This window comes from Crocodylus siamensis, chromosome 5 (assembly GCF_052110815.1).
Source record: "Crocodylus siamensis isolate JL-2025a chromosome 5, ASM5211081v1, whole genome shotgun sequence".
Taxonomy (NCBI): domain Eukaryota; kingdom Metazoa; phylum Chordata; order Crocodylia; family Crocodylidae; genus Crocodylus; species Crocodylus siamensis.
In genome coordinates this window covers 184,267,769-184,294,110 of record NC_143399.1, presented here as the reverse complement: position 1 = coordinate 184,294,110, position 26,342 = coordinate 184,267,769, and the positions used below count along the sequence as shown (strand labels likewise).

The 26,342-nt window shown below is 40.7% G+C and overlaps 1 protein-coding gene across 6 annotated transcripts in view; it reads left to right on the top strand.

The window, feature by feature from the left end:
• Window positions 1-26,342, top strand: part of MPP7 (MAGUK p55 scaffold protein 7) — a 281,685-nt gene that overhangs the window by 169,387 nt on the left and 85,956 nt on the right. For all 6 annotated transcript variants that reach the window (XM_090047429.1, XM_090047431.1, XM_090047425.1 and 3 more), the window contains one exon: window positions 1,511-1,591. In XM_090047429.1, the coding sequence (XP_089903555.1) occupies window positions 1,511-1,591 (81 nt within the window). The remainder of the gene's footprint in view (window positions 1-1,510; window positions 1,592-26,342) is intronic.

Below are 26,342 nucleotides of genomic sequence, written 5' to 3'. Positions count from 1 at the left end.
GTGGGCATGCTAGAAGGGAGGAATAGGCTGCAATCAGACCTAGACAGGTTACAGGGGTGGGTGGATGAGAATAGGATGGGATTCAACACCGACAAGTGCAAAGTGATGCACCTGGGGAGGAGCAACTGGCACCATACCTACAGGTTGGAGAACTCCCTTCTTGTCAGTACAGAGGCAGAAAAGGATATTGGAGTCATCATTGACTCCAAGATGAACATGGGCCGGCAGTGTGGGGATGCAGCCAGGAAGGCCAACCATACCTTGTCATGCATCCACAGATGCATCTTGAGCAGGTCCAAGAAGGTGATCCTCCCCCTCTGTGGCACTGGTCAGGCCGTAGCTGGAGTACTGCATCCAGTTCTGGGCGCCGCACTTCAAGAGGGATGTGGACAACATGGAGAGGGTCCAGAGGAGGGCCACTCGCATGATCAGGAGGCAGCAGGGCATGCCCTACGAGGAAAGGCTATGGGACCTGAACCTGTTCAGCCTCCACAAGAGAAGGCTGAGGGGGGATCTAGTGGCCTGTTACAAACTAAAACTAGTCAGAGGGGACCGGCAGGCATTGGGGAAGTCCCTGTTCCCCTGAGCACTGCTAGGAGTGACCAGGAATAACGGTCACAAGCTGGCAGAGGGTAGATTTAGGCTAGGTATCAGGAGGCGCTACATTACGGTCAGGGCGGCTAGGATCTGGAACCAGCTTCCAAGAGAAGTGGTGCTGGCTCCTACCCTGGGATTCTTTAAGGGTAGGCTAGATGTACACCTTGTTGGGGTTGTTTGACTCCAGTACTCTTTCCTGCCATGGCAGGGGTCGGACTTGGTGATCTGCTCAGGTCCCTTCTGACCCTAGAAACTATGAAACTCACAATTTTGTAGCACAACCAACCATAAATTACTGATCTTGTTGGTAGAGCATACTCTGTGCATTTTGGTGACTTGAATAGCTGGTGGGTGACCTGTTACAGACCATATCATGATTAACCTGCTTTACATTTAACAAGCTGCTTGCCATTTATGAGTAAACATAATAAAAGGTTTAGATTGCTTGCACTGTAGGGCTCTCAGCTTCCTAAACAGCACAGCTACTGTGGGTTTTTGGAAGCAGTGTGGATTTCACCACCTCATTCAGAAGTTGTTTTTTATAGACAGTGTCAAAGTTTGATCCAGTCGTTTTTACAAGCAGTTCTTTGTCTGCACGCAAAGGACCATTCACTTAAATGAAGTGCTGGGATTTGCCCTTATTGCTATAAATCAGAACGTGATCTGGCTGCACTGTTGCCAGATATGATTACTTGAGTTAAACTGAGCCGAAAGGCCTGTCTTAAATCTGGTCAGCTGAGGGCCAGAAAAGAAGCTCAATGATTGATAGTCTGTTTTTTTTCATGCTGGCTTCTGTTTGAATACACTGGAAAGTAATAACCTTGAACAAGATAGATTCTCAGTTGTCACTGATGCATTGGGTAAAACAATGTGCTTGCTAATGTTCTTTGTGTCAATTCAATCTCTCTCACAGCTGGCTGAGGAGCTACAGAGCAAACCATTGAGCAGTGAGATCAGAGAGCTGTTGAAACTGCTGTCAAAACCCAATCTCAAGGTGGGGAAGTGTTACACCTGCAAAGTACACACAAACATGCACACTTTTTCTCTCTTCCCTCCTTCTCCCCCTTTCTAAGGAATTTGTCTGCTTCAAGTTACTTACATATATGAATATTTCTATGGAAGAACACAATGTTAATAGTAAAAATATGCTACAGAGAGAGGCAATTAATAATGTTTATGAAATTCACAAAACATTTACAAATGTATTATAATGTTAATGAAATTTGCAAAGATGCTTCAGGAGAGAGGATTTGGTTACTTACAATTGGCTATTCCAAAAAAAAGCTGTAGTATGACAATTAAACCCCAAATATCTTTTTCTTTAAATGTTCTCAGTAAAGTTGTAAAAACATTAAAATTATAGCTGTGACTAAACTGTAAGTTGTTTTTTGATTTGTGGTGATTATAGAGAACATCATTTAAAAATAGTGAACATGCATCAATAGGGTTTTATGTATTGGGAAATGAACTTAGTATAATTTTTCAAATGCCTCAAAATCAGCATTTTATCTTACAAAAACCCATAAGATTCCTTAGAAAGTCTTGTGTGGATTCACCTGTGTTTAAGTGACAATGTGCTATGGTGAAACTAAGTATGTATTTGTTCTCTCCTCCACCATATGATGAAAGAGTGCATCATACATGCATGTTCCCACATATGAATTAACAGCTATTAGTTAATACTAACTTTGGTGTGGAGGAGCAGAAGTTGCTGTTTTTAGCCAAGTTCTCTCTAAAATCCGTATGCTTAGTTCTGTTCATTGGCCATAGCTCAACAACTGAGATGCCCTAGTACCTTTAAACTGTTCCAAGACTGAAGACAGAGCATTATGGGCTCAGTGTTCATATATTTCTTCTTCTACACCTCATCATTACACGGTGACAACCTGCTTTGCTCAGAAGTGATAAGCAATAAGTAGGCTTTAATGGTAAATTTTGCTCAGTTTGACTATTCAAAAAGAACTGGCACATCTAAGACCAAAGACTCTTAAGCTTTACTATGTATTTACATACATATAGTAGATCATATGCAATCTACAGCATTGAAACACTGATGAAACGAGTCTAATAACTGTTCACTAGTCTTGAATATATATGTTTTAAGAGGCAACGTCATCTTTCAAAAAGCGTTATAATGATGTAATACATCAGTGCTGCTTTTATGACTAGATCATGCATAGATGTTCATTAGTTTTCTGCTTTTTCTAAGCTTTAGTTTGGAGGCAGTATCAAATTGATAACCTACATACATGATTAGCCAATAACGGGAGACAAAATCATTCTGGTTTAATGTAGTGTATTATGGCTGTTTATTCTTTGCATGACTTTATCATTTTCCTGGCACCAGTCCTTGGCTGGAAACAAGTTTTTTTGGTGCTGTTTTTTAATGGGACCAACTGCACAGTGGGAAAGATGTTAGGCAAGCTTTTGAACTAATGGCATGTTATGTTCAACTTCCCATGCTGAAAATGCTGGCATGTTATAGTCCACAGATCCGAAGTTTTACTATGGTAGATCATACATGTTTTCAAGTGCTGAAGTTTTAATGAATTGAGGCTAACAGCTGCCCACTGATATTGTTTCTAAGGCATTTATATTGTCTTTCATAAAGAGTTATAATAGTATAGTGCATTTTATCAGACCTGAAGAAGGACACTTAGTCCCTGAAAGCTTGTCTAATATCTTTCCCAATTATATGGTTGGTCCAATAAAATACTAAAACACTAGCTTCTCTCATATTTCTTGGATCATCATGGTTACAACAGTATTCCAACCCTAATAGAGTCCTTGACTTGGGCATTTAGGAACTGCTTTAGTAAAATATTCTTCAGTGGTCTTGCTTCAACAGTTATTTTTTTTCCTTTTTTAAATGGAAACTTAACAACTGTCTTAAGCTAGTCAAAGATCTTTTCTTGCTGTGGAAGAGAGGAATGGCTGGGTAAAGGGCAATAGTAATGACTTGTGCTGATTACTTCATTCCAGGGCAAAGAGGGAAAGAATAAAGACTCAGTCTTACCTTTCCATATTAGTACATGAGATTAAGTAATACAGACCCCTGAAGCTGAGGGGTGGGCAGGCATTTTCTTTCCCTGCCTCTGGACATTTGGGGTAAACTGTTCTATAAAACAGCATTCGCATGGAGCTAAAAGCCATTTAAGTAACTGGGGGTTTTTTTCCTCCCACTGTTGCAGCACCATTTTTACTATTAAAATTTATGCGAGAGTTGTCTGATGTCATAAATGGACATTATTGTTCTGCTGAGAGATTTCTCTGCTTACCAAGTTTATAACTGTAACTTTTAGGTGGAGCCACCAGGAGTATTTCCTGCCTTTCTCAAGCCAGAATGTAATCCCTGCACTGTCAGGTTGCATGCAAGATGTACTTCTAAAATTGTGTTTCTGCAGGCCTGGCTAAGGAGGAGAGCAGACCTGGGAAAGTGGTTTTGGAAGGCTAGTCAGGATTAGTTAGCAAGATATAAACGTAGAGGTGTTCAGTAACTGAATTATTCAGATGAACATGGTATATTACAAACTTAAATTTTATTTTAAAACATGAGTCTCTATTTACTTCTAACTCCCACAGATCATAAAGATCACTATATTTGTTTCTGTTGGTTTTTAAATTTTGACAAATTCATGGTGTTCAGTGCTGTGTTTTTTCTCCAACCACAAAGAAAGGTTTTAGTTTGCTGCGCCCCAAGTCATTTAAGGCACATTATGCTGCTGAATTTACAGAGGTTGGAATTAATGTGCAATACATTGCCAAGGCATGCAAATACCAAAACCATTAAAGCGGTGCAAAAGCATTTAGACCACTTTAAAGTGTTGTACACACCCCCCCCTCGTTTCATCTACATGCAGCTTATCTCTCCTGATCAAAACAGAACCCTGGAGCACACCAGCATATTTAGCTCCAGGAAGAAATCAAGTGGGTTTGTTCCTCTTTGTGTAGGATATTATGGAATGGATTAGAGCCAAGCATAATAGTTTGAAGGAAGACCACGTGCTTGCTTGGTGATGCAGATTTAAAGCTCAGCTGCAGAATCAACCATGTGAACATGGCTCACACACATTGAATATCACAAATGAAAGTAACTAGTGATTTATGGTCTAAATGTGTAATTTTATAAATGTCTTTAACTTATAAAAATATACTGTTATACTTTAGAACTTATTTTTAATTTCTTAGCTTGTTTACTGCATCATTTCAGTGGAGACAGATACTTTCTCATTCAACCTCAGCAAACATCTAATGTTGAAGTATATATTAAGGTGTGATGATGTTATGAAAACTATACAGGAAACCTGTCTAATTTCTGTAACTATGTTATAAAAATAATGAAGCCTTCTAAATTAAAATTTAACTGCCTTTGCCAAACAGAGAGAACTTACATTAGGGATATGATATTTTGGATTTATTTCCACATGTTAGCTAGCAAAAATCAGACATTTCAATGGATTTGCCAGTCATTAGAGAAAATTAGAAGTGGACTCGTATAGAATTTTTAAAATGATAAACTAGATGGATATCTTTGTAGACAAACCACTTTAACTCACTCTGCAGAATTATTGTTTTAAAGGTGGTTTTTTAATATCAATAGTTTTGTTTTTAATTTGATACCTGAATGTCGGGTTAATGATCACCATCACATAGAATTGCTTACCACTTTGAGTTACAGTCTCTTGGAAAAGGATGTTGGTTATGATCAAATTAGAATGGGAATTGAAGGGTTTGCTTTTCCTTTGTTTACTTGTATGGAAAATGTAACCTTTTTTGCTGTACTACTATAAAAACCACATGCAAATGGCCTACAATATGTGATGAGCTGCAGTAGTGAGATATGATGATTACCTTAAATGTAATGGAAGCACTCTGAGATTTATTTTCATTCATGTCTATATTGCATTATAGGGTGTACTAAGTTTGCTGAAGTCTTGCAGCTTTTGCTTTGTTATTATATTAGCCAGTCCTGGGATTTTTGTACTCCAGGATGAAAAGGCATCATGGGAAGCATGGTATTGGACATCCAGCACCCTTTAAGGTCTTGGGGCATGGATGTCCAGGTTCCCACTTCCTGATCCTGGACCTCCTGTACTAGCAGATGTGCAATAAGGACCTGATGAATTTTATGAGGGATTCCAAAAATGTTGTCCTATCATGCACATCTGGCATGGCAGATGTATGGTAATGTTAATGTAAGAGTGATGATGTAGACATGATGGTCCAGAAATGATGTAAGGTGAGGATTTCTTAGGGTGATATCTTTTATTGGACCAACTATGTGGCTGGGAGAAACTCACAGACACGTTTTTGAATGGAAGACGTTCTTCCTTGGGTCTCTCAGACTACATAGTTGGTCCAATAAAAGATATCACCCTAAGAAATCTTTGCCTTTCTCTGATTTATGTGAGATTCCACTACCTTCTATCTTCTTTCAAAACAACTAGAAAGAAGCACTAATTTAATGGGTTTTGAAAGACTTATTTAACATGCATTGTATTATTATATTTTTAACATTCAGCGCGCACTTTTCCCCAAAAGTTCCTGCTGGAAATTGCTATGAGCGTTAATATGAGAGTAATACAGTATAGACAGTTTCTGCCTGTTATGTTGCAAAAGAGAATGTAAAATCTGCAGATGAAAATTTGGTGGCTGGGGAGCGATAGCAGAAATTTCTGCTTCTCTGCTGCCAAATTTCTGGATTTATGGGGAGCCGCACAGGCTGCATAGCACTCTGGTGGCCTGGGTCCCAATCCAGGGATACAGAATTGACTGGAGGCAGTATGGGCTCTGATCCTTCAGCTCAAGGCCATGGAAGGTGGTGCAGGGCCAGATTCGGCCTGCAAACCAGCCCCAAGCTGCTCATTTGACCCATGCCAGCAAGAGATTAAGCATCAGAGTTAGACTAAAGGCCTGTTATCTTTGCAGCTTTCATAGCTATTCCAGGGCCTTGTTTAGCTATCACAAAGCAAAGATAGGTAGCAGTTGCTGCTGTAACAGGAAATCTTCATGAACACACAAGGTCTCCTATAACTGGTTAGTTTAAGGGATTTTCTTCCCACTACCTTTTAGATTTTATCTTTTAGCTATTTAATAAAAATGAAGCTGGCCTTTCCTATTTGTTAGCATAGTCTTGTGTTGAATTAGTTAATATCACTGGCAGCTAGCCACCACCATTTTCAGTTGGTTAGTAGTATGTCACGTGCCATTACTTCAGTTAAACAAGAATGAAAGGGGTTCTTGTAGTGATGTTTCATTCTGTATAATTAAGGATAATGAGCTGTATTTGAAGGTGTTAATTCCCAGCTTGTCTGGAAAAAGAATACTCTATCCAATTACTAGCTTTTCTTTTGCAGTTCTTTAATGACTTTCTCAGAATCTCCTGTCCTGATGTGATGCCATGAATTAGATATATTTAATGTCTGTTACAGGATGACCTCGCAAGAAGACGGTTAAAAAATTCATTTGACATTCTAGTTTTGCTGAGGGATTTAGATTTAAATTGAGTTGATATGGTTTTGTATGTATGAGAGTGAAATGCAACTAAAATTTTCCATAATTTGGTCTACGTGTACACTATATATTCACCACATTTATGAAAGAGGGGTGCTGACTAGAAACACTAAGCAGGTGCTTTCCTTGTTGCGTTTATAAAATATAGCGATGTGCAACACACAACTGGTGCCCATGATTTATATATATTTTTATATATGAAGCAAACCCTTCAATTTCCATTGTAATTTGACGATAACCAACATCCTTTTTTCTAGAAACTAACTCAAATATCTTGGTGAGCAATTCTAGTTGATGGTGATCATTAACAGGTTATACAGGTATCAAACTAAAACCCAAACTATTAATTAAAAAAAACCAAAACAAAACTTTGGTTTGTCTATAAAGATATCCATCCATGTGTGTGTTTTTAAATAAAAATACATGCACGCTCACATGTCCCTTGAGTTTTGTGTGCGTGCATATACACACACACACACACACACACACACACACACACACAATGCTAGTGTAGATAAAATAAAGCTTCATGTACTGTGCTCTGTCATAATGGTAGAAGGTTTGGTGGGGGTTTTTTATGGGAGACAATCTCTGTTGAAAGGAGACTGTAGTGGACTGACAATTCTGTGGAAAGTACTGAGTCTAGTGTGATTGGTGTTCAGATGGCTCCAAAATTATTTGGCTGTGTTTCAGTAGGGAAAGCAATGGACCTGGCCCAACCATTTAGTAATATATGTTAGTTAGTTTATAATCACATGGTCAGTATCAAGTACGTACTGTGACAGCAATGTCATGGCTGATAGAAAGGAGGGGAAGAGAAGCAGGATCCTAGAGAGGCAGTGAAATGAGAGAAAGATTAAAAGGATAACAGGAGCGCTATTAAATTGGAACCTGACACATGCTACAACTATAAGTATAAGGCATGTCTTTTGGGAGCAGGGTGTTGTTTTTTTTAACTAGCAAGTGTTTAACCTGCATAGGTTTTCTTCATTCACTAGACCTATACCAGTAAAATAATACATAAAAGAAACTTTTATTTCTTGAACCAGACTTATACTTGGGATACTTTCCAGAAGAGATAATGTATCATGTATGGTGGGCATCTTTCTGCTTTTGAGAACTGGTATGCTATTTACCTAAAGCTTTAATTCCTTGAAAGTATGGGGATACTTTTCAAATACAAAATTAAACATTTTGCAGAAGTCAGTATAATATAAAGCTGAATATTCATATGGATATTCCAAATATTTTTTTTAAGTTTTCAATTTATATTTCATTTTAAATAAATAAATAAATAAACCCCATGATTAATAACTCCATTCCTTCTCTAACAAGCTGGTAGAGCTATTCTCTTTTTGATTTAGAGCCATGGCATGAAAGTGTAATTTATCTTTTTATTTTCAAAATAATTTGAAATTTATAAACTAAAACAATACTATTGGACTTAACGTTTCAGGCTGTTAAACTTTGTTACTCTGCCTTCAGGCCATAAAGGTTGTTCTGTCACAAAGAATGGACACCAATTTTAATCCCTTTTCTTTCCCTGGAGAACATTTACATTCCACTCGTATTTAACTCCGGAGTGTAATAACAGAAATTGCATATCTAATTAGGTATATATGACAATTAAGAATTTACTTTCTAAATAAGTTTCTGTCAGGGTGAGTTCAGTTGTTTGTTTATTTGTTTCTGTTGTGGTTGCCCAGCAGTGCTGCTAATTATTTGAAATGTATAAGCCACTGTCCTGAAAATTATTTTGAAGGATGTTTCCATCTCTTCTGCTTTGGAGGATTTTGGACTTTTTTCTAAGTCCTTAAGAATTCCCATGATAGTTCTGACTACCTCCAGGAGAATTCTTTGCATACTGTTTGTGGGCATTGAAAGGATTGCCTGCTTCTCCCATGAAGGGCAAAGCAGAAACATAAGCAAGGGCACGAGGCACAATTGCATGAGGCAATCTGAATGTAGCAAGGTAAAAGAATATCTAAACTATTTGGAACATTTCAGAAATTGTACCTGTAGCTAAACTGAGAACAAGCATTGGACATTCTTAAAGTATTTTTCTTGGCTACTTCTGCTACTCTAGAATGAATAGAATTTTGGAAGTAATTTTAAGATAACTTGCGGAGTGAAGGGAAAACCACTCTTGTACAGACAGCTCTGGGAATACTTTAAAATTGACTTGCTCATAGACAACCTTTATAGAAAAAAGCTGTTCAGAGAATTTATAGTTTTATTAAACTTCGTTAGTTGTATGTTTTTTGGATTTTTTCCCCCCAAATTGCTTTAAAACGAAGTCTGAAAGGCATGCCACTGGTATGCAGCACAAAGGTATATATGAGATGTGTACTTACTATTTCATTATTTGCAATTGGTTGGTTTGTTTTAGTTTATTTATACCTTTTATACCTTTATTTATACAAAAATGTTAATTAGTCTTCACTTGAAAAATTGCATCACAAGGGGTGATTGCACTGCCTACAAAGTACCCATCTTAATTTTCAGATGATTTATTGCAACATTAGCACTTACAGAAAAAATCCATATATTTCTGAAAATGTGTTGTACATTCATTTTTATATAATTGACATGGAGCTCTACAGCGTGTTTTGATTGTCACTTTTAAGTGAACAGACAGTATTCCTACAGCCAGTCAACTCTGAGGCTGAGGCAGTTTTGAATGTTAAGAGATAGGGAGGCTCTTCCCTTCTAGCTATCTCTTCTTATCTGGAGAAGAATTATGGTGATTTTAAAGCAAAGGATTAAATTTGTGTTCATATATTTCATGCATTTATTTTTAAATGGCTCTTTACTAGTTCTGTAGTAGAGGTCACCTGGATATAGAAGGAATTTTTGATCCACTGATATATTTAGTAATCAAATCTAGATTCTTTCTATGTGCTATTCATAGTCTGTGCTATCTGAATCCATCTCTCTGCTACTTGGAAAGAAATAATTGTTTTAGGACCTGTTACAGAAATTAGTAAGTGAAGTTCTACAGCCAGTGTTATGTAGGAAATCGGAGAGAAAGTTCATAATAGTTCCTCTTACTCTTCAAACTGTGTGAACTTATGAAAAGTAGAGACATTAGAACTTTAACTCAGAATTATCTGTGTGTGGTTCTGTGTTGATCCTTTCCCCTCCATTCTGGCAACCTTGAAGAAGCTAGTTCTTAAATTTATCAGTTTTAGATCTTTACTTTTCATTCTGTTGTGTTCATGTCCAGTGTCATTTTAAAAAGACTCCTTACAGTTTTGTTTTTTGTTACTTTTGGTTTGGAGGCATTTGAATCAAGCTGCTTAGCTGTGTTTTGTTTTGGGAAAATATAACTATGAGTATATAAGTAGTATTGAGAAAGGAAAGCATAAATTTGCTTTAATAAAACATAAATAAATATCTTAATTTGCGTATGTAGCAGTCAGAAGACATCAACAGGCAATCACGGTGCATTGCTCATGTGTTAGGAGCTGGTAAAATAAACTATTAACAGTATAAAGGAGAGCATTGGTAAGGCATAGGGGGTGCATGCGGGTGCATGTGTACCTCCTGAGCATGACGGTGCACTCCCTGTGAAAAGGCATAGTCGACACTGCCAACAGTGCCTGTGGGCACCACCCCCCTGCTCTGCCAACACTACCGGTGGTGTCTGCAGGGAGTCCATGATTGTTGCTGGCTGCTGCCAGCCTGTGGGTGGTCGCTGACTGCTGGTCAGTGCTCGCCACCCCTGCAGCCGCCTGCAGGAGCTCCCCGCTTGCCACCGACAGTGCCACTGCCACCTGCGGGAGCTCACCATGCCCCCCCAACCTCCAGGGACACATGAAGGAAAAGCAAGAATACAGGATAAATGTATTTTTAATGAAGACCAGCTCATTAGTTAGGAAGACTATCAGCCCTTTTTCATGAAATAACTTAATTGCTCAAAGTTGGGCAGCCTGAGCTGTTGCAAGTCTTGAGGTATGGAAATGTAAATGGTCCCTAGAAGCCAACTATATTAAAACCAAAAGTGAAGCCAGGCAGATTGTCATTGGAGAACAGGGGATTTGAAAAGCAGCTCAAAGAAACTCTTCAGTTGCACAAAACTAGTTCTACCACATGAATTACCCAGTACTAACCCGTGTACTGAATACTGTATTGCATGAATATAATGATGGCATTCATATACTTTGTAAATGGTTGGCAACAGTGAGAAAATATTTAGCAGGGTAAAATCACATTGTTATCAAGGCGTAATTCTGCTCAGCTAGTAAAAATGGAAAAAAATAGTAATTATACAGAGATGAGACTATCTGTTTAAAGGGAGATTAAATCTATTTTCCCTTTTTTGTCAGTGAAACTTGGTTGTCTCCTCTTGATTCTTCCTGTAGCTTTTCTTTCTTTCAACTGCCTCTTCTTTCATAGAAAGCTATACACTTTGGTTTTTCCAGTATTCCTTACCATTTTTCCTGTATCTAGATCATTGTTGAATATATTTAACAGCAATTTCCATGTAGATATTTGTATGTGTATTCCTGGTCTTTATCTGTGTCTTTACCTTTTTCTTACTAATGCCAGCACTGTACTTCTTTCTCCCCTGATTACCTAGGGAGTATTTTTATTCATCACTGTCAAGAGCTTTGTCAAAAGCAGTTTGAAAGGCCATGTCAATGATTGACTTCTGCTATAGCCTGTTTTTTTTTGACCCTGCTGAAAGGTTTTAATACATAATTGACAATCATGTGTTTACCAGAGCTGATGTCTTTATAGCCATCAATTTTTAATTATTTTACCTAGTACTTAGTTTAATGGGTTGTAATCCATTGCATTTGATGCCTATTTTGCCATTTTTTTAAAGATAGATGCAATATTTGCTATCTTTCTGTTTGCCAGAAGAGTAGCTGATTTTAGTGAGATTGTGTTTCTCCACACTGAAAGTTTTACTGACTGATCAAACAAAAATCAAAGCAGACAAAAATAATTTTGTTAAGAACTATATTATTTTAGAAGTTGAGATGTTCATTTAACACTCTACCTGTGTAACTTCTCCAGCTAAATTTATATACATGTCACAGAGAGATTTCTTCAGGGTTTAGTGTTTCCCTTTGAGGAGGAATTGAGTCCACTCTCTGTTCAACTCCTTGTACAATTTTTTTTTTGGCGGGGAGGGAAGAGACTTGCGGGGTTTGGTCTTCAAGCCTCATGACTTGGCCTGATTAATCTGGAAATCCAGGGTGCAAGCCTAGGATCCTTCAAAGCCATTCCCATCATCTCATTGCTTAGTTTGAGCATTCATGGAGATGGAGCAAGTATTGCAGAGCTTGTTTCTTTGCACCAGTACTGGGCTCAGCAAAGAGGTTGTATAGATAATTGACATCATCCTTTCTGAGAGGCAAGTTTTTGTATGAAGAACTATGATCTTTGCTCTTATTTTTCCTTAGTGGTTATTGCTTTTCCTTAGGAGATTTGGTTCAAAGAAGAAGATGTACGCTGTCACAGCAAAGACCTTTTTTTTTTTTTCAAAATAGGACCTGTTCACACATTACCAGGTTATTAAAAGTTGGTTTGTTTCTTATCCAAATGATTTTGAGCATACAGAACATCTATTTATGTTTGGGGAGGATACTTTAAAGGGGCCCTCACCTCAAGAACACCAAAACTAAATGAATCTGGTTGCAAAGTTAAGAGGCATATGTGAGGGACTATGGGTTATATTGTGATATTTCAATGTTCACTGTATTCACATTATTCTTATGTTGTATGACTCAGTTTATCTCCTTAAGATGTGCACAGAGAAGGAGGGATTAAATGCCAGGGCTGGCTGGACCTCTCACATTAGCAGAGCCTTGAATGGCTTTGTTGACATATCAACGAAGGTGAGATGGCCAGCTCCCAGAAGGTGTCCAGAGGAGATGAGCATGACAGTGGCAGAGAAGGCTGGAAAACTACAGCTTGGCAGCTCCTGCCAGAAGAGTCTAGGAACTGAGAGAAGAGAAGCTTTGGGAAACTGGAGTGATTGGAAAGGGGACAATTGAGTATCTTTGGGGGTGAGAGACTTAGATATGTCAGTCTGAAGTTAAGTAGAAGTCAGGGTAGATTTGCACCTTATCGACTAACCAAAGTATGTGTATGTTTTATTTATATTTCAATTCATGTATTTATCTATATGTACACACACACATATATTTTGGTTAGTAAATTTAACAGAGCAGAGAGAGAACCTCTGGGTGGGTGACCTTTTTGGCCCAGTCAATGCCTTTACTGAAGCAATGGTCCGATCTGTTTCTTGGAACTGTGGGTTGCTCTGCATCCCTCGAGGCGAGGGAGTCCCTGTCTCAGAACCAGAACTGGGTGTTAGCGCCTTCAGCCTTGCCTTGGAGAACCAGGGAGGGTGAGGAACTGAAAGGTGTGGGAAGGAGCCTTTCTCAGAGTAGGAAGGAGCTTAGGCTCCCCCCTTGTTTTGGAAGCCAGGTCTTGCCTTTCTTTAAGGGGTACTTGGATACCAGACAAGGCTACTGGGGCTCTGAGCAAGCAACCCCTTCGAACCCCCACCCAAGGGTACTCCATGACAGCATATTATTCAGGAATTCTTCATTTTTGGTTTAAAATCAGAACTTAGTCTTCTATGATAATAGCCATGTGTGAGCAGAAGAGGAAGAGGCCACAATAAGAGGAAAAACATAGGGCTGCCATCTGGAAGAATATTAACACCTTTACCAGATGACATGGACTGGCTGCGTGTTTCTGTGGACACTGAGAATAGTTAGACTTTGGAAGTGTCTCCAGGGGTTCCAGGCAATGAGCAAAAGGAAGTAAAAGTCTGAAGATGCGAAAGGTCTAGCTTTCTATTGGCTGTTACAGTCTGACTAACAGCTGCAGGTAAACCCATCAGTTCAGATTGGTGGATCTGATATGAAGAAACTACATTTTCAGGCAAGGAAATTACCCTTTTGTGAAAGGAAGTTCATATGTTCAGGACTAAAAATCCAACATGGTTAAGGGGAAAAAGTAATATATACTTAATAATGATTCAAATAAGATGCAGCTATGCCAAGTATATTAATATATTACAGTTAAACACAGAAAGCACAAAAATGCACATACGCAATGTGGATTTTCAATATTTTGATAGTCGAGTCATACAAATGATTCAAAAACAAATTGGGGGGAAATTTCAATTGCTCTGTATGCAAGACTGAACCTGAATGCAAGTCAAGGATATTATTCTGACCATTTTAGGCATAGAGAATTATTTTATTTTTGTACAGACTTAATCACTGAAATCCTGCACTGCAACTTTGAGGTGGTCATAGCCAAAATATACAGAATATCTTGTTATGCTCTTGTTAAAAAGGGTACCACATCAAGTGATACCTAATTTCTCATGAAATTTTAGGTCCGTGGATTTCATGGTATGATCTAAGGAACATGTTTTGTTTATAGCTCTGGCTTCAGTTTTATTCCCTTTAGTCTCAAGAGTTTTCTGTTAGATATTTACAGTATGATATAGCTAATACATTAATTCCTTTTAATGGTAGCTAAATTCTGTAACTTGATGTTTGTATTCAGTGTTGAAAGAATTAAGTGCAAATACTTTTATTTTATCTCACGAGTGTTTTGTTAACAAATTGACACTATCCCACCCTTCGATGGAATCTTACTACCTCTCTGCTTCGCAAATAGCTTCTTTAGTCATTTTCTGACTCGTTTACTGGCTTTGCTGCCTTCAGTTCATTAAGTTCCATTCTTTAGCCATTTCTTCAGCTACTTAAAGGTTTCTCTTGCTTATAATTTTATTACTTGCTCCTGCTGTGTCTGGATTTTTTTGGCCTAATTGATTGCTTCAGCTAATGTGACAGATTGTTCTTGTCTGTTAGTTGCTGCATCTGTTCCTGCCACTCCTTGTTACTGTTTTCACTTAAACACGTTCTTCTATTACTCCTTCTCATCTCTTCTAATATTTCTCTTGTCAGTCTTCTTTGCTACTGTCTCTCTCTTACTTGCTTGTTCAACGAGCTTTAAATAAAGCATCCCCACTACTGTTTTGAAGTGTGGGGATGCTGATGCACAAAAAGCTCAGGTTGCTTTAATTAGAGTGGCTCTCAGAGCATGAGCATACTACTCCTAGATCATCCCTGACTAATGTGTATCCATCCTCTTCTTGAAAATCTCTAAGTTTGGAGATTCCACAGCTTCCCTTCCTCACTGTTCTAACAGTGAAAAAGTTTTTCTTGATATCAATATAAACCTAATTTGCAACTTCAAATCATTGCTGTATCCTTCCCTGCAACAATGGATGAAAACATGTTCTCCCTCTTCTTAATGGCAACCCTTCAGATAGTTAAAGGGTTCTATCTTGATTGTCTTTTTCACAAGCTGAAGTGACCATTTCTTTCATCCTCTCCTCATGAGGCTTGCCTTCCCAGCACTTTATTATTTTTGTTGCCTGCCTTTGGACCCTCTCTAACTTCTTTCTATCCTTTTTAAAATATAGAGCCCAAAACTGCACACAACACTTTAGATGAGGCCAAGTAGAGAGGCACTGTCACCTCCTTATCTTGTACCTAATGTTCTTATTAACGCAGCCCAAAACATCATTTGCCTTTTGTACTGGTGCATCACACTGCAGACTCATCTCGAGTCTGTAATCCGCTAAGACTCCCAGATCCTTCTCTCTAGTGCTGCTATCCAGCCAGTTGTCACCCATTGTATTTGTGTTTGTTGTTATTGTTCCCAAGGTGTAGTACCTTACATTTACCAACTTTATTCTGTTGGCTGTAGCCCAGGTTTCCTAACTATCAAGGTCCTTCTGAATTTCATTTCTGCCCTTCAGTGTGTTTGCAGTCCTACCCAGTTTTGTGCTGTCTGCAGATTTGCTCAGGAAACTATCTGTTCCAGCATCCAAATCATTAATAGCACATTAAACAGCCCTGGGCCTAGGCTAGAGCCCTGTGAGACTCCACTCAGAACCTCCTTCCATTCTGACATTGATCCACTTAAAACTGCCCATTGTTTGCAGCTGTTTGAGCCCATTATCTATCCACCTTCTAGTGGTTTTATCCAGCCCACATTTCTCCAGTTTATGAAAAAGTCATCTGGGGACTCTGTCAAAAGCCTTACCGAAGTCCAGATATAATATATCTACTGTATTCCTTTCATCCACCCAGCTAGTTACTCTGTAAAAAAGAAGATCAGATATGTTTGGTATGATTTGTTCATAGTAATCCATGCTGGCAGCTTGTGATCAGCCTTTCCTACTGCAGCTGCTTGCACTTCCTTATACACTCCTGGGCATTTAGGTCAGGCTAACTAGTCTTTAATTCTCCAGGTCCTCCATCTTGCCTTTTTTTAGACAAGGGGCACTCTGTTTTCAAGTCCTCTGGTACCTTGCCTCCCACAACTTTATAAATATTATTACCTCGGGCTCCACACTCTCTTCCCCCAGTTCTTTCAGTACCCTGGGATGAAGTTCATCGGGCCCTGGTGACTTAAATTCATGCAGACCCATCAAAAGCTCTGACTGTCTCTCATGTTATCTCAACCCTCAGTTTGTCCCTTTGTTTCCAAATAATCTTATCTGTTTTAATTTTTTGTAAAGACTGAGGCAAACTGTTTAGCAGCTTTGCCTTCTTTGTGTATGGTCTGTTAAGAATTCACAGCATCTGTTTAGACTCGCAGCTTGTTTGGTCTCTCTTTCCTGGCCAACATATTTAAAAAAACCTCTTCTTGTCTTTTAACTTCCCTGGCCAGGTGAAGCTCATTTTTATTCCTCCCCATCTGATTGCTGTCCTGGCAAGCTGTTGCTGTTTCCTGGTATACTTCCTTAGTGACCTGCTCATTTTTCCATTGCCCATGTGCTTTCCTTTTGCTTTTGCGGCATTCTAGGAGATCCTTGTGCAGCCATATTGGTCGTTTGCTGTACTTCGTGTGCTTCTATCACGTCAGAATAGCTTCTGGCTGGGCTTCTGATATTGTGCTCTTTAGAAGCTTCCAGCTTTCGTTGGCTTTTATCCTTCAGTCTGTCCTTCCATGGCACCATGCCTCCTTGAGTCGCTTAAAATCCACCTTTTTGATATAGTTTCTTATTTGTGCTCAACTCATGCTTTCACCGTCTCAAAATGTATTAATTCTATCATCTTAGGATTTACTGCCTCTCAAGTTTCCCTTCACCTCATCCTCTACCAATTCTTTCCTGTGTGTCAGGAAAAGAAAAATGAGCGATTCCCCCTAATCATGTCCTCCACACAGTGTTGAGTAAGTTTCTGTATTATGTTTAGCAGTATTATTCTTCCAACATACATCTGAAAAATTGAAGCCTGTCATCAGGATCATCTCATAACTTTGGGATGATGTTTGTCCCCTTGAAGAGTGTTTCACTTACCTCTTCTTCCGGACTTGGCAGTCTATATCCAATTTTCACTATTATATTACTACTGAACTTTTTGCCTTTTTTATTCACCCAAATACACTTTGATTTGCTTCCTTCCTCCTGAACCATGGAAAAAGTGTATGTATTTTTTCATATAACACGATGCTACTACCTTTTCTCCTAACCCTGTTCTTTCAAAACAGACTACTGTCAATGCTGATATTCTAATGATAAGACTTGCCTCATCAAGTCTCTGTGATACTAATCAGATCATAGGGCTTTTTACAGCACTGTGACTTTCAGCTGATTGTAAGGAAGAACTCAGCCTTCAGAGGGCTGTAGCCCAGGGAGGGGTACTCAGCAGGTAAGGCCGCCTGCCTTGGGACACTTGGGGTGAACTGGAGCTGATACTGGCTAATGAGGAAGCAGCTAAGAAGAGGGTTAAAAAATTCCATGGGGGAGTGCAGGGAGGAGAGGAAGAACAGTACTTCTGGAGAGAGGTACAGAGCCAGAAAGGCCCTGCTATTTATCTGAAGGAAGACACCAGGTTCTGGGTCTTTATACCTTTTGTTTGGGTTGATTTGTTTACTGAGACTGTAAATCCTCTCAGACTAATAAAACCTGTTTTAAAAGCCTGAATTGAGAGCTGACTTACCTAGCTAAGGAAGATGGGTGAATGACCCACGTGTACTCATCTTGCTTGTTTCTTGTATTTCTCTCACTTGTACATCAGGCATGTTTTGCATTTTGACCAGCTCATTTCCCTTTTCAATTCCTTATTGCTGTCCTGTGGTGCCCTGGCCCTTTCCCTGAGTTGAGCTGCTTCTCTTGGTCATCTCCCCTCGGGATTTTTTGCTCTGTTTCTTGTGGGTTTTGTTCATCATTCCCAATGGAACCTAGTTTAAAGCCCTCCTTACTAGGTTGGTTAGCTGTTCTTTTCAGTTCTGGTCAAATAAATCCTGTCTCTAAATAGCAGTCCTTCTCCCCAGAACATTTTCCCATTGTCAAAGAATCCAAAGCCTTCACATCAGCACTATCTCAGCCATGTGTTTACACCCATGACTTGATTGTCTCTGCTTGAGCCCATATCATTCACTGGGAGGACTGATGAGAACACCACTTGTGCGCCAAACTTCTTAAGCCTCCTGCCAAGAACCTTTCCCCTCATCTGCTCAGTGACACTTCTGACCACATAATTGATGTCTGGATAAGCAGGAAAGGATAATGGTGCAAGGGACAAATGAGCTCTGGCAATCTTTCAGTGGCATCATAAAAACAAGTTCCAGGCAAACAGCACAGCTCTCAGGACCTCAGATCCAGACTGTAAATTAGTGCTTCTGTTCCCCAGGGAAGAGTCACCAACCACCACCACCACCATTCTCCTCTTAGATTTCATAGACATTAGGGCTGGAAGGGACCTCGGGAGATCATCAAGTCCAGCCCCCTGCCCAAAGGGCAGGAAGTCAGCTGGGGTCATAGGATCCCAGCAAGAGAAGCATCCAATTTACTCTTGAAGGTGTTCAATGTAGGTGCTTGAACCACCTCCGCTGGCAGACTGTTCCAGACCTTGGGGGCTCGGACAGTAAAGAAATTCTTCCTTATGTCCAGCCTGAAACGGTCTTGCTGGAGTTTGTGACCGTTCGACCTCGTCATCCCTTGGGGCGCTCTGGTGAACAGATGTTCCCCCAGATCGTGGTGGTCACCCTTGATAAATTTATAGGTGGCCATCAGATCACCCCTGAGCCTGCGCTTTTCCAGGCTAAGGAGTCCCATGGCTCTCAGCCTATCATCGTAAGATCTGTTTTCCTGACCTCTGATCATGCGCGTGGCTCTCCTCTGGAGTCTCTCAAGCTTCTCCACATCCTTTTTGAATTGTGGAGCCCAAAACTGGATGCAGCACTCCAGCTGCGGCCTCACCAAGGCCGAGTACAAGGGGAGAATGACGTCCCGGGATTTGCTCGAGAAGCATCTATGGATGCAAGCCAGCATTTTGGTCGCTTTACTAGCCGCAGCATCGCATTGCAGGCTCATGTTCATCTTGTGGTCAATGATGACCCCCAAGTCTTTTTCTTCTGTAGTCCTAACCAACGTAGCACTGCCGAGCCTATAAGGGTGCTGCAGGTTTTTCCTCCCAAGGTGGAGAACCTTGCATTTTTCGGTGTTAAACACCATGAGGTTCTCGTCTGCCCATTTGCTGAGCTTGTCCAGGTCAGCCTGGATCACCCGCCTATCTTCTGGCATAGATGCTTTGCCCCAAAGTTTGGTGTCATCGGCGAACTTGGCCAGTCCACTCCTGACTCCAATGTCCACATCGTTAATGAAGATGTTGAACAGGATGGGTCCCAGGACAGAGCCTTGAGGGACCCCACTGGTCACAGGGCACCACGATGAGTGACTGCCATCAATCACAACCCTCTGGGTCCGACCACGGAGCCAATTTTCCAGCCAGCGGATCATGGTGGAGCCAAGGCCACAACTGGCCAGTTTGGCCGAGAGGTGATCATGGGATACGAGATCAAAAGCTTTTTTGAAGTCAAGATATATGACATCAACCTCTTCTCCCTTGTCTAGGTGATAGGTCACCTCGTCATAGAAGGAAATGAGATTGGTCAAACAAGACCTACCCACAACAAACCCATGCTGGCTATCCCTTAGAATGTTAGCCTGGGCCAGTCCCTCAAGGATGGCCTCCTTAATAAACTTTTCTAAGATCTTCCCCAGGATAGAAGTCATGCTGATGGGCCTGTAGTTAGCCGGATCCACTCTCCTCCCTTTCTTGAAGATCGGCACCACATTGGCCTTCTTCCAGTCTTTGGGCACTACACCAGAGCGCCAGGAGTTTTCAAAGATCCGTGCCAGGGGCTGGGCTATGACGCTCGCCAGCTCCTTGAGTACCCTGGGGTGCAGATTATCAGGGCCGGCTGACTTGAAGGTATCCAGCTTCTCAAGGTGTTCCTTCACGAGGTCAGCATTTATGGAGGGTAGGGGATCCCCCTCACCCAGATTTCCCTGTCCCATAGCAGGCATGGGCATCCCATGTGACTGATGAAAGACTGACGCAAAGTACCTATTTAATAGGTTGGCTTTTTCCTGGGTGTCAGTTGTCAGTTGCCCCATCTGGTTTAGCAGGGGTCCAACATTGCCCTTGCTTTTCCTCCGGCTCCCCACATATCTGAAAAAGGACTTTTTGTTGTCCTTGATGCCTGAAGCTAGTTGGAGTTCAGTTGCAGCCTTGGCTTTCCTGGTTTGCTCCCTGCAGGACTGGACCAGCGTGGAGTAATCCTCCTTGGAGGTGAATCCTGTCCTCCATCCTTTGTAGGCTTTCCTTTTAAGCCACAGGAGGTCCGCTAGGTCCCTGGAGAGCCGGGGGGGGCTGCTGTGCCTTCTTGCTGCCTTTCCTCCGTGTTGGGATAGATTTAGCTTGTGCATTGAGGATCACTTCCTTGAGAAGGAACCACTCTACTTGAACTCCCTCTTATTTCTTGGTGCAGTGGTTTTGGAGCCCCCATCCCTGCAGCTATGTATGTACTCCCTACTTTCAAGACTGCTAGGTTATCTGGTCCATTCATGCTAGTCTCTTCACTTATACCTTTTTCCTCAGCTGTTCTACTGCAGAGCTTGAAAGTAGTTACTAACTTCAGTCTGTTCCTTTTGAATTCTGGGGGTCCTCCTTCTAGAAGTCACACTGCGTCATTTTTCTTTTCTCTTTGGCCTCTCCTGTGCCAACTTGTTATGACTTCTAGCCAAGAAATCTTCATTCTGTCTGATAGCATGCAGCATAGATACTTGTGCTCTAATCCACCGATCTTCCATCCAAGATGGAAGTAAGTGAAGCTGACCATGGCCTGAATGCTGTACAGACAGCCATGGGCAGATCTAGGATTTTGAAAAGGAGGGTGCATCTAAAGATGAAACCAGAAGCTTTCCAAAGAAAAGCTAGAAGCTTTACTAATATGGTAGGGAGCTAACACTATATTAAAAATATGGAGGGTTGTTAACACCTATAGAGTGGAGGGAGATTATCATCTCTCTAATTGCTGTTAATGAGCCATGAAGTTAATGAACACTTGCTGAATAGAAATCCCACTGTCCCTTCCAGGCAGTTGATGTTAAAGTTTGGGTGGAGCAGGAATCATAGTGAAGGTGTGCAACTATACCCCTGCATGACACTGGTCCTCTTCCACGAGTCACTCTCATGCACATGGCACTCAACTGTCACTCAAACAACACACTCACTTTTCCCCTCGCATTTTCCTGCCAAGTGCGGGGAACTCACTAGGCATGCTCCACCTCTCCAAATGGGTTGTGATGTCATTATAGGTGATAGGTTTAATGGGTCCAGAACGTTCCATCCCTGTGGAGTATGTTCAGATTCACATAAACAGCATAACTTAAGGTAACTGCATAAGAAAATAACCTAATAGGCCAGGGAACACTATGGCTTCTGGAATTGACACAGGCAGGGTGTGCTCAGCCGAGCAGATGGAATGGAGTCGCGGGTGGGCAGGGAGTGATGTCTGGGAGTGGGACAGGCAGAGCTAGGATCACGGTGTGGTGACAGTGTGGGGCCAGGGCCCGGAGCAGAGGTGCGATCTGCCTTCCACATGCCCCTGCCCGTAGAACTGGCACCTATTGCAGGGATGTATAGGCATTGGATCATAGTTCTGCCCCAGGCCCTGGCCCTATGCTATCACTGCCACATGATCCTAGCTTGGACCCGAGCCCCACCCACCCTTCCTGCTCCCAGATGCTACTCGTCTCCTTCCCGCGGCCCCAATCATGCAGCTGAGTTGTGCCCTGCCAATGTGGGTCCTGAACCAATCTCCATGGAGACCCCATCTGCCTGCTCTGTCCAGTGCCCCTTGCGGTAGGTGAGGGGCAGATAGGCCGGGGTGTGTGGGTGGCAGGGCCAAGTCCAACAGTGGTCCTGCCACCATGCTGCCCCAGCCCCGCTGCATGTCCAAGGGTTGCAGGACCATTCACACATGACATGGCCAGGGCTGCCCCCTGTACCTAGGCTGGGGGACCCTCTGGAGGCCAGCTAAAATCCCTTCCAGGCTGGATCCAGCCCATTGGCTGTATGTTGCCCTCCCCTGTTTTATGTAATAGCAATTGCAAAATATTTCTGCAATGAAGTTTCATATGGAAGTTTAAAGTATATTTTTAAGGAGGGAAGAAGAATAAACTTTTCTTAAGTGAATTCTAAAATTAGACACCTTTAGGTTTTCTTCTACCTTCAGTTAATAAAATAAAAATTGAAATGCAGAAATAAAGATAAAAACAACTGTGGCTTAAGACAATAAAAAAAGGATTAAGAGCAGTCATACTGTATAGAGCTGTCAGGAAAAATGTCATATGGAAAGTAGCATTTTTATTCAGCATGTAAACTGTCATGATTACCGATGTTCCCAGTTAACACAAATGTTTCTAGCTTAAGAAATAGTGCAAGAAGTAACTTTAAAATGTTTCAACTTTTAGTAATATCACCTGTAGGTTTTTTGTAGGTCAATTCTACAAAAATCAAGGCATAAAATATTTCATAGCTTTAATACAAAAAGTCTACTGGTTTCTAGACATTCAGTGAATTGTTCAAAGTATTCATTTCCAGCTAGATCATGTCTAAGAATTTAGCTGAACATCAATATTTATATTTAGGTAGTGTAGGAATTTGAATCATACCTTCTTTCAAGTTCTAAATACAAACCATGTTTACATTAGTGAATCATAAGCATAAAACTTAGCTAAAACACGATCTCTTCTTTTCCAAAGGTGCTTAGGTGTACCTGACCCTAATCCTGGACTCTGTGAATCTGCATTGCTATATAAAAAGTTCTCTGAATTTCTAGGAGCTCTTTTAGCTTTGAAAGAACCTCATCATCATTAAGGAGTGTAATACTGGAACAAATCTTTTAGACAGTTTCTTTTCACAGGTTGTGCAAAGGAAAGCTTCATAAGACTAATACATGAGGCATCTCTTTCCTTGGAAAATTTGTTTGTGATAACTTCCCCTTTTCCCTGGATAACAGATGACATCTCTTTATCTGACCTCTTGGCACTCATAATAGTGTGTTTTTAAAGAAGTTTTAAACTTTTTTATTCATACTGTAGTTACACACATCACACACAGTCTTGTGCTAAGCATATTTTAAATTAAACAGAAGTACATTTGGCAAAGCTATCAAAGGAATGCTTATAGATCACTTTTTATTTAGGTATATTAAAAAAAGTGCAAGAAAGTTCCCTTGAAGGAATAGTCAACACATTCTTAGAAGGACAAGACAAAAAACTTCTGGCAGTGTTCTTTCTATACTTTTTCTTTTCTTCTTTGAAATTTAGATATAAATTTTGCATAAAAATTTTGCATAAAAATATATTAACTTTAATTGTGCTTCTGTATGGTAGTTCTCAGTGTTCATATCAGGGATGTAGAGGAGCATGTTAAAGAAAACAACAGTAAAAACAAAAAAAAAGTCAGAAAAGAGTGCCCTGCAGTGACCATATGATATATGCCATAAAGAAATTGGTTACTATGTGGGGTTAGAAACTTCTTTGTCAACTAGCTTGAAGGCTCATATATTGTAGTTGTTTTTTCCATCTTGTTTGATAGGTCCATCTCAAGCATTAGTTAAGTAATCCCAAGTATATAACTAACCTCCCCCCCCTGCAAAAAAAACAACAGCAACAAAAAACCCAACCTTTTAAATGCTATTGATGAAGTGGTGTTTTAAATGCCCCGAACTGTGATGTCCTGTTTTTTCTTTTTACAATATTTGTTACAGTAATTGAGTGAAAAGCATCTTGTTGTATATAACAATCATGGGCAAATCCTAGGTGTGGGGAGTGGCCACACTTCCTTTGGCTGTGCCAAGTATGCACAGTGAGCTCTCTGAGCTCATGGGCTGATCAGTGTGGCTTCTGCCTGCACTGCATGCAGTCATCCCTCTGAGCTCACCAGCTGATCAGCATGGTTCCTGCTGGAGCTCCACATGCACAGTGAGCTTGGCTCAGTGCTCATGTGCTGTATAGATAAAGAGAGATGCGAGTACACTATTCAGACTTCCCTGGATCCTTCCCAGTAGCATTGGTTCTGTCTTAGTGTCAGTCCTAATGCGCATCCAGCTGCCTGATCTGGTGGTGTTTCAGTACCTGATTGACGCTTGGCATAATTATATCTAGAGGTAAAAGGAATGTGTTTTGTCAGTTCTGCTAACCAAGGATTTTATTTGAACGTGGTTTAAGTTGTTACTTTCTATGATGGAATTAATACGTCAGATTATTTTCATCAGCTGTTTTCAAAATCCATTCACTTAATCTTCCTCAGTGTTTTTCAGCTGAAATATAGAATCTCATTACATTGGGTCAGTGCGTGCATGTACCATTTCTTCATATGAAAAAATGAAATGACTAATCTTTGACTTGTGCGGTATACTTAAAGGAAAGCAACCCCTTAATTTTGTTTTGTTTTTTTTCATTATTTCACATGCATGTTTAGAGTTTCATGAAATTGCATTGGATATTGTATGTACAACGCTATCTGGCGCACATTTCAAGAAAGAACGGCAGTTGCTAGATCCAGGGCATTAGCTTGTACCCGAAATGCATTTGATTCTTTAGGGGTCTTTGTACACACCATGTTTTTTACTCTTTCATGTGCTGCAACTGCATGACTGTTTGCATGAGCAGGTTTTCCGGATGCTTTAAAAATCTTTCTGGAGCATTAAACTAAAACTTAAATCCCTTTGAATTGTTTTCACTTTCGAATTGCTTCCACTTTTCTTTTTTCTTCTGTGGTTTGTTGACTCCTTGCTTCCACTGCTGCATGGCAAGGCATGGGCACAGGGTGCGTGGGGAGCCCTGGCCCAGGGGGCAGTGCTGGACTGTCCCACTCTTCTGTGGTGCCAGCTGGGGACTAGTCTTAATTAGTTCGAAAACCTAGTGTGTACAAACGCAGCTGTGATGCTCCAAAGCTTAATATGGTCAAAAACCTAGTGTGTACAAACGCTGATGTGATGCACCAAAATGAACAAGCTAAATATTATAAATCTATTTAATTTAAAGAGGATTAAAACTCATGAAGTGTACAGGCACTCTAGGATTGTTAACTTTTGGTGATAAACAATGTTAGAGTGTTTTGGAGGGGGGAATATAATGAATTAAGTCTTGGGGCCATTTTTTTTCAGTATGTTCATCAGTGACCTGGAAGATGGCCTAGAGTGCACCCTCAGCAAGTTTGCAGCTGACATCGAGCTGGGGGAGTAGTAGATAATGCTGGATGATAGAGACAGGATTTAGAGTAACCTAGACAAATTGGAGGATTGGGCTGAAAGGAATCTCATGAGGTTCAACAATGACAAGTGCCAAGTCTTGCACTTAGGGCAGAAGAATTCCATGCACTGGTACAGGTTGGGCCCTGACTTGCTGGGCAGCAACTCTACAAAAAAGGACCTCAGGACTTACTGAGGACAATAAGTTGAATATGAGCCAATAGTGTGCCCTTGTGGCTGAGAAGGTTATGGGTATATTGGGCTGCATTGGTAGGTGTGTTGTCAGCAGGGCAAGGGAAGTGATTCTTCCTCTAGATTCAGCAACAGTAGAGCCACATCTGGAGTACTGTATTCAGTTTTGGGCACCCCACTGCAGAAAGGATGTGGACAAATTGGAGAGAGTCCAGTGTAGGGCAACAAAAATGGTGAGGAGGATGAGGGACATGACTCCTGAGGAACTGGGCTTATTTACTCTAGAGCAGAGGAGACTTAATTAGCAGCTTTCAACCTCCTGAAGGGGGGTATGAAAGAGGATGGAGCTGGACTGTTCTCAGTGGTGGTAGATGACAGAGCAAGAAGCATTGATCTCAAGTTGCAGCAAAGGAAGTTTAGGTCCCATGTTGGGA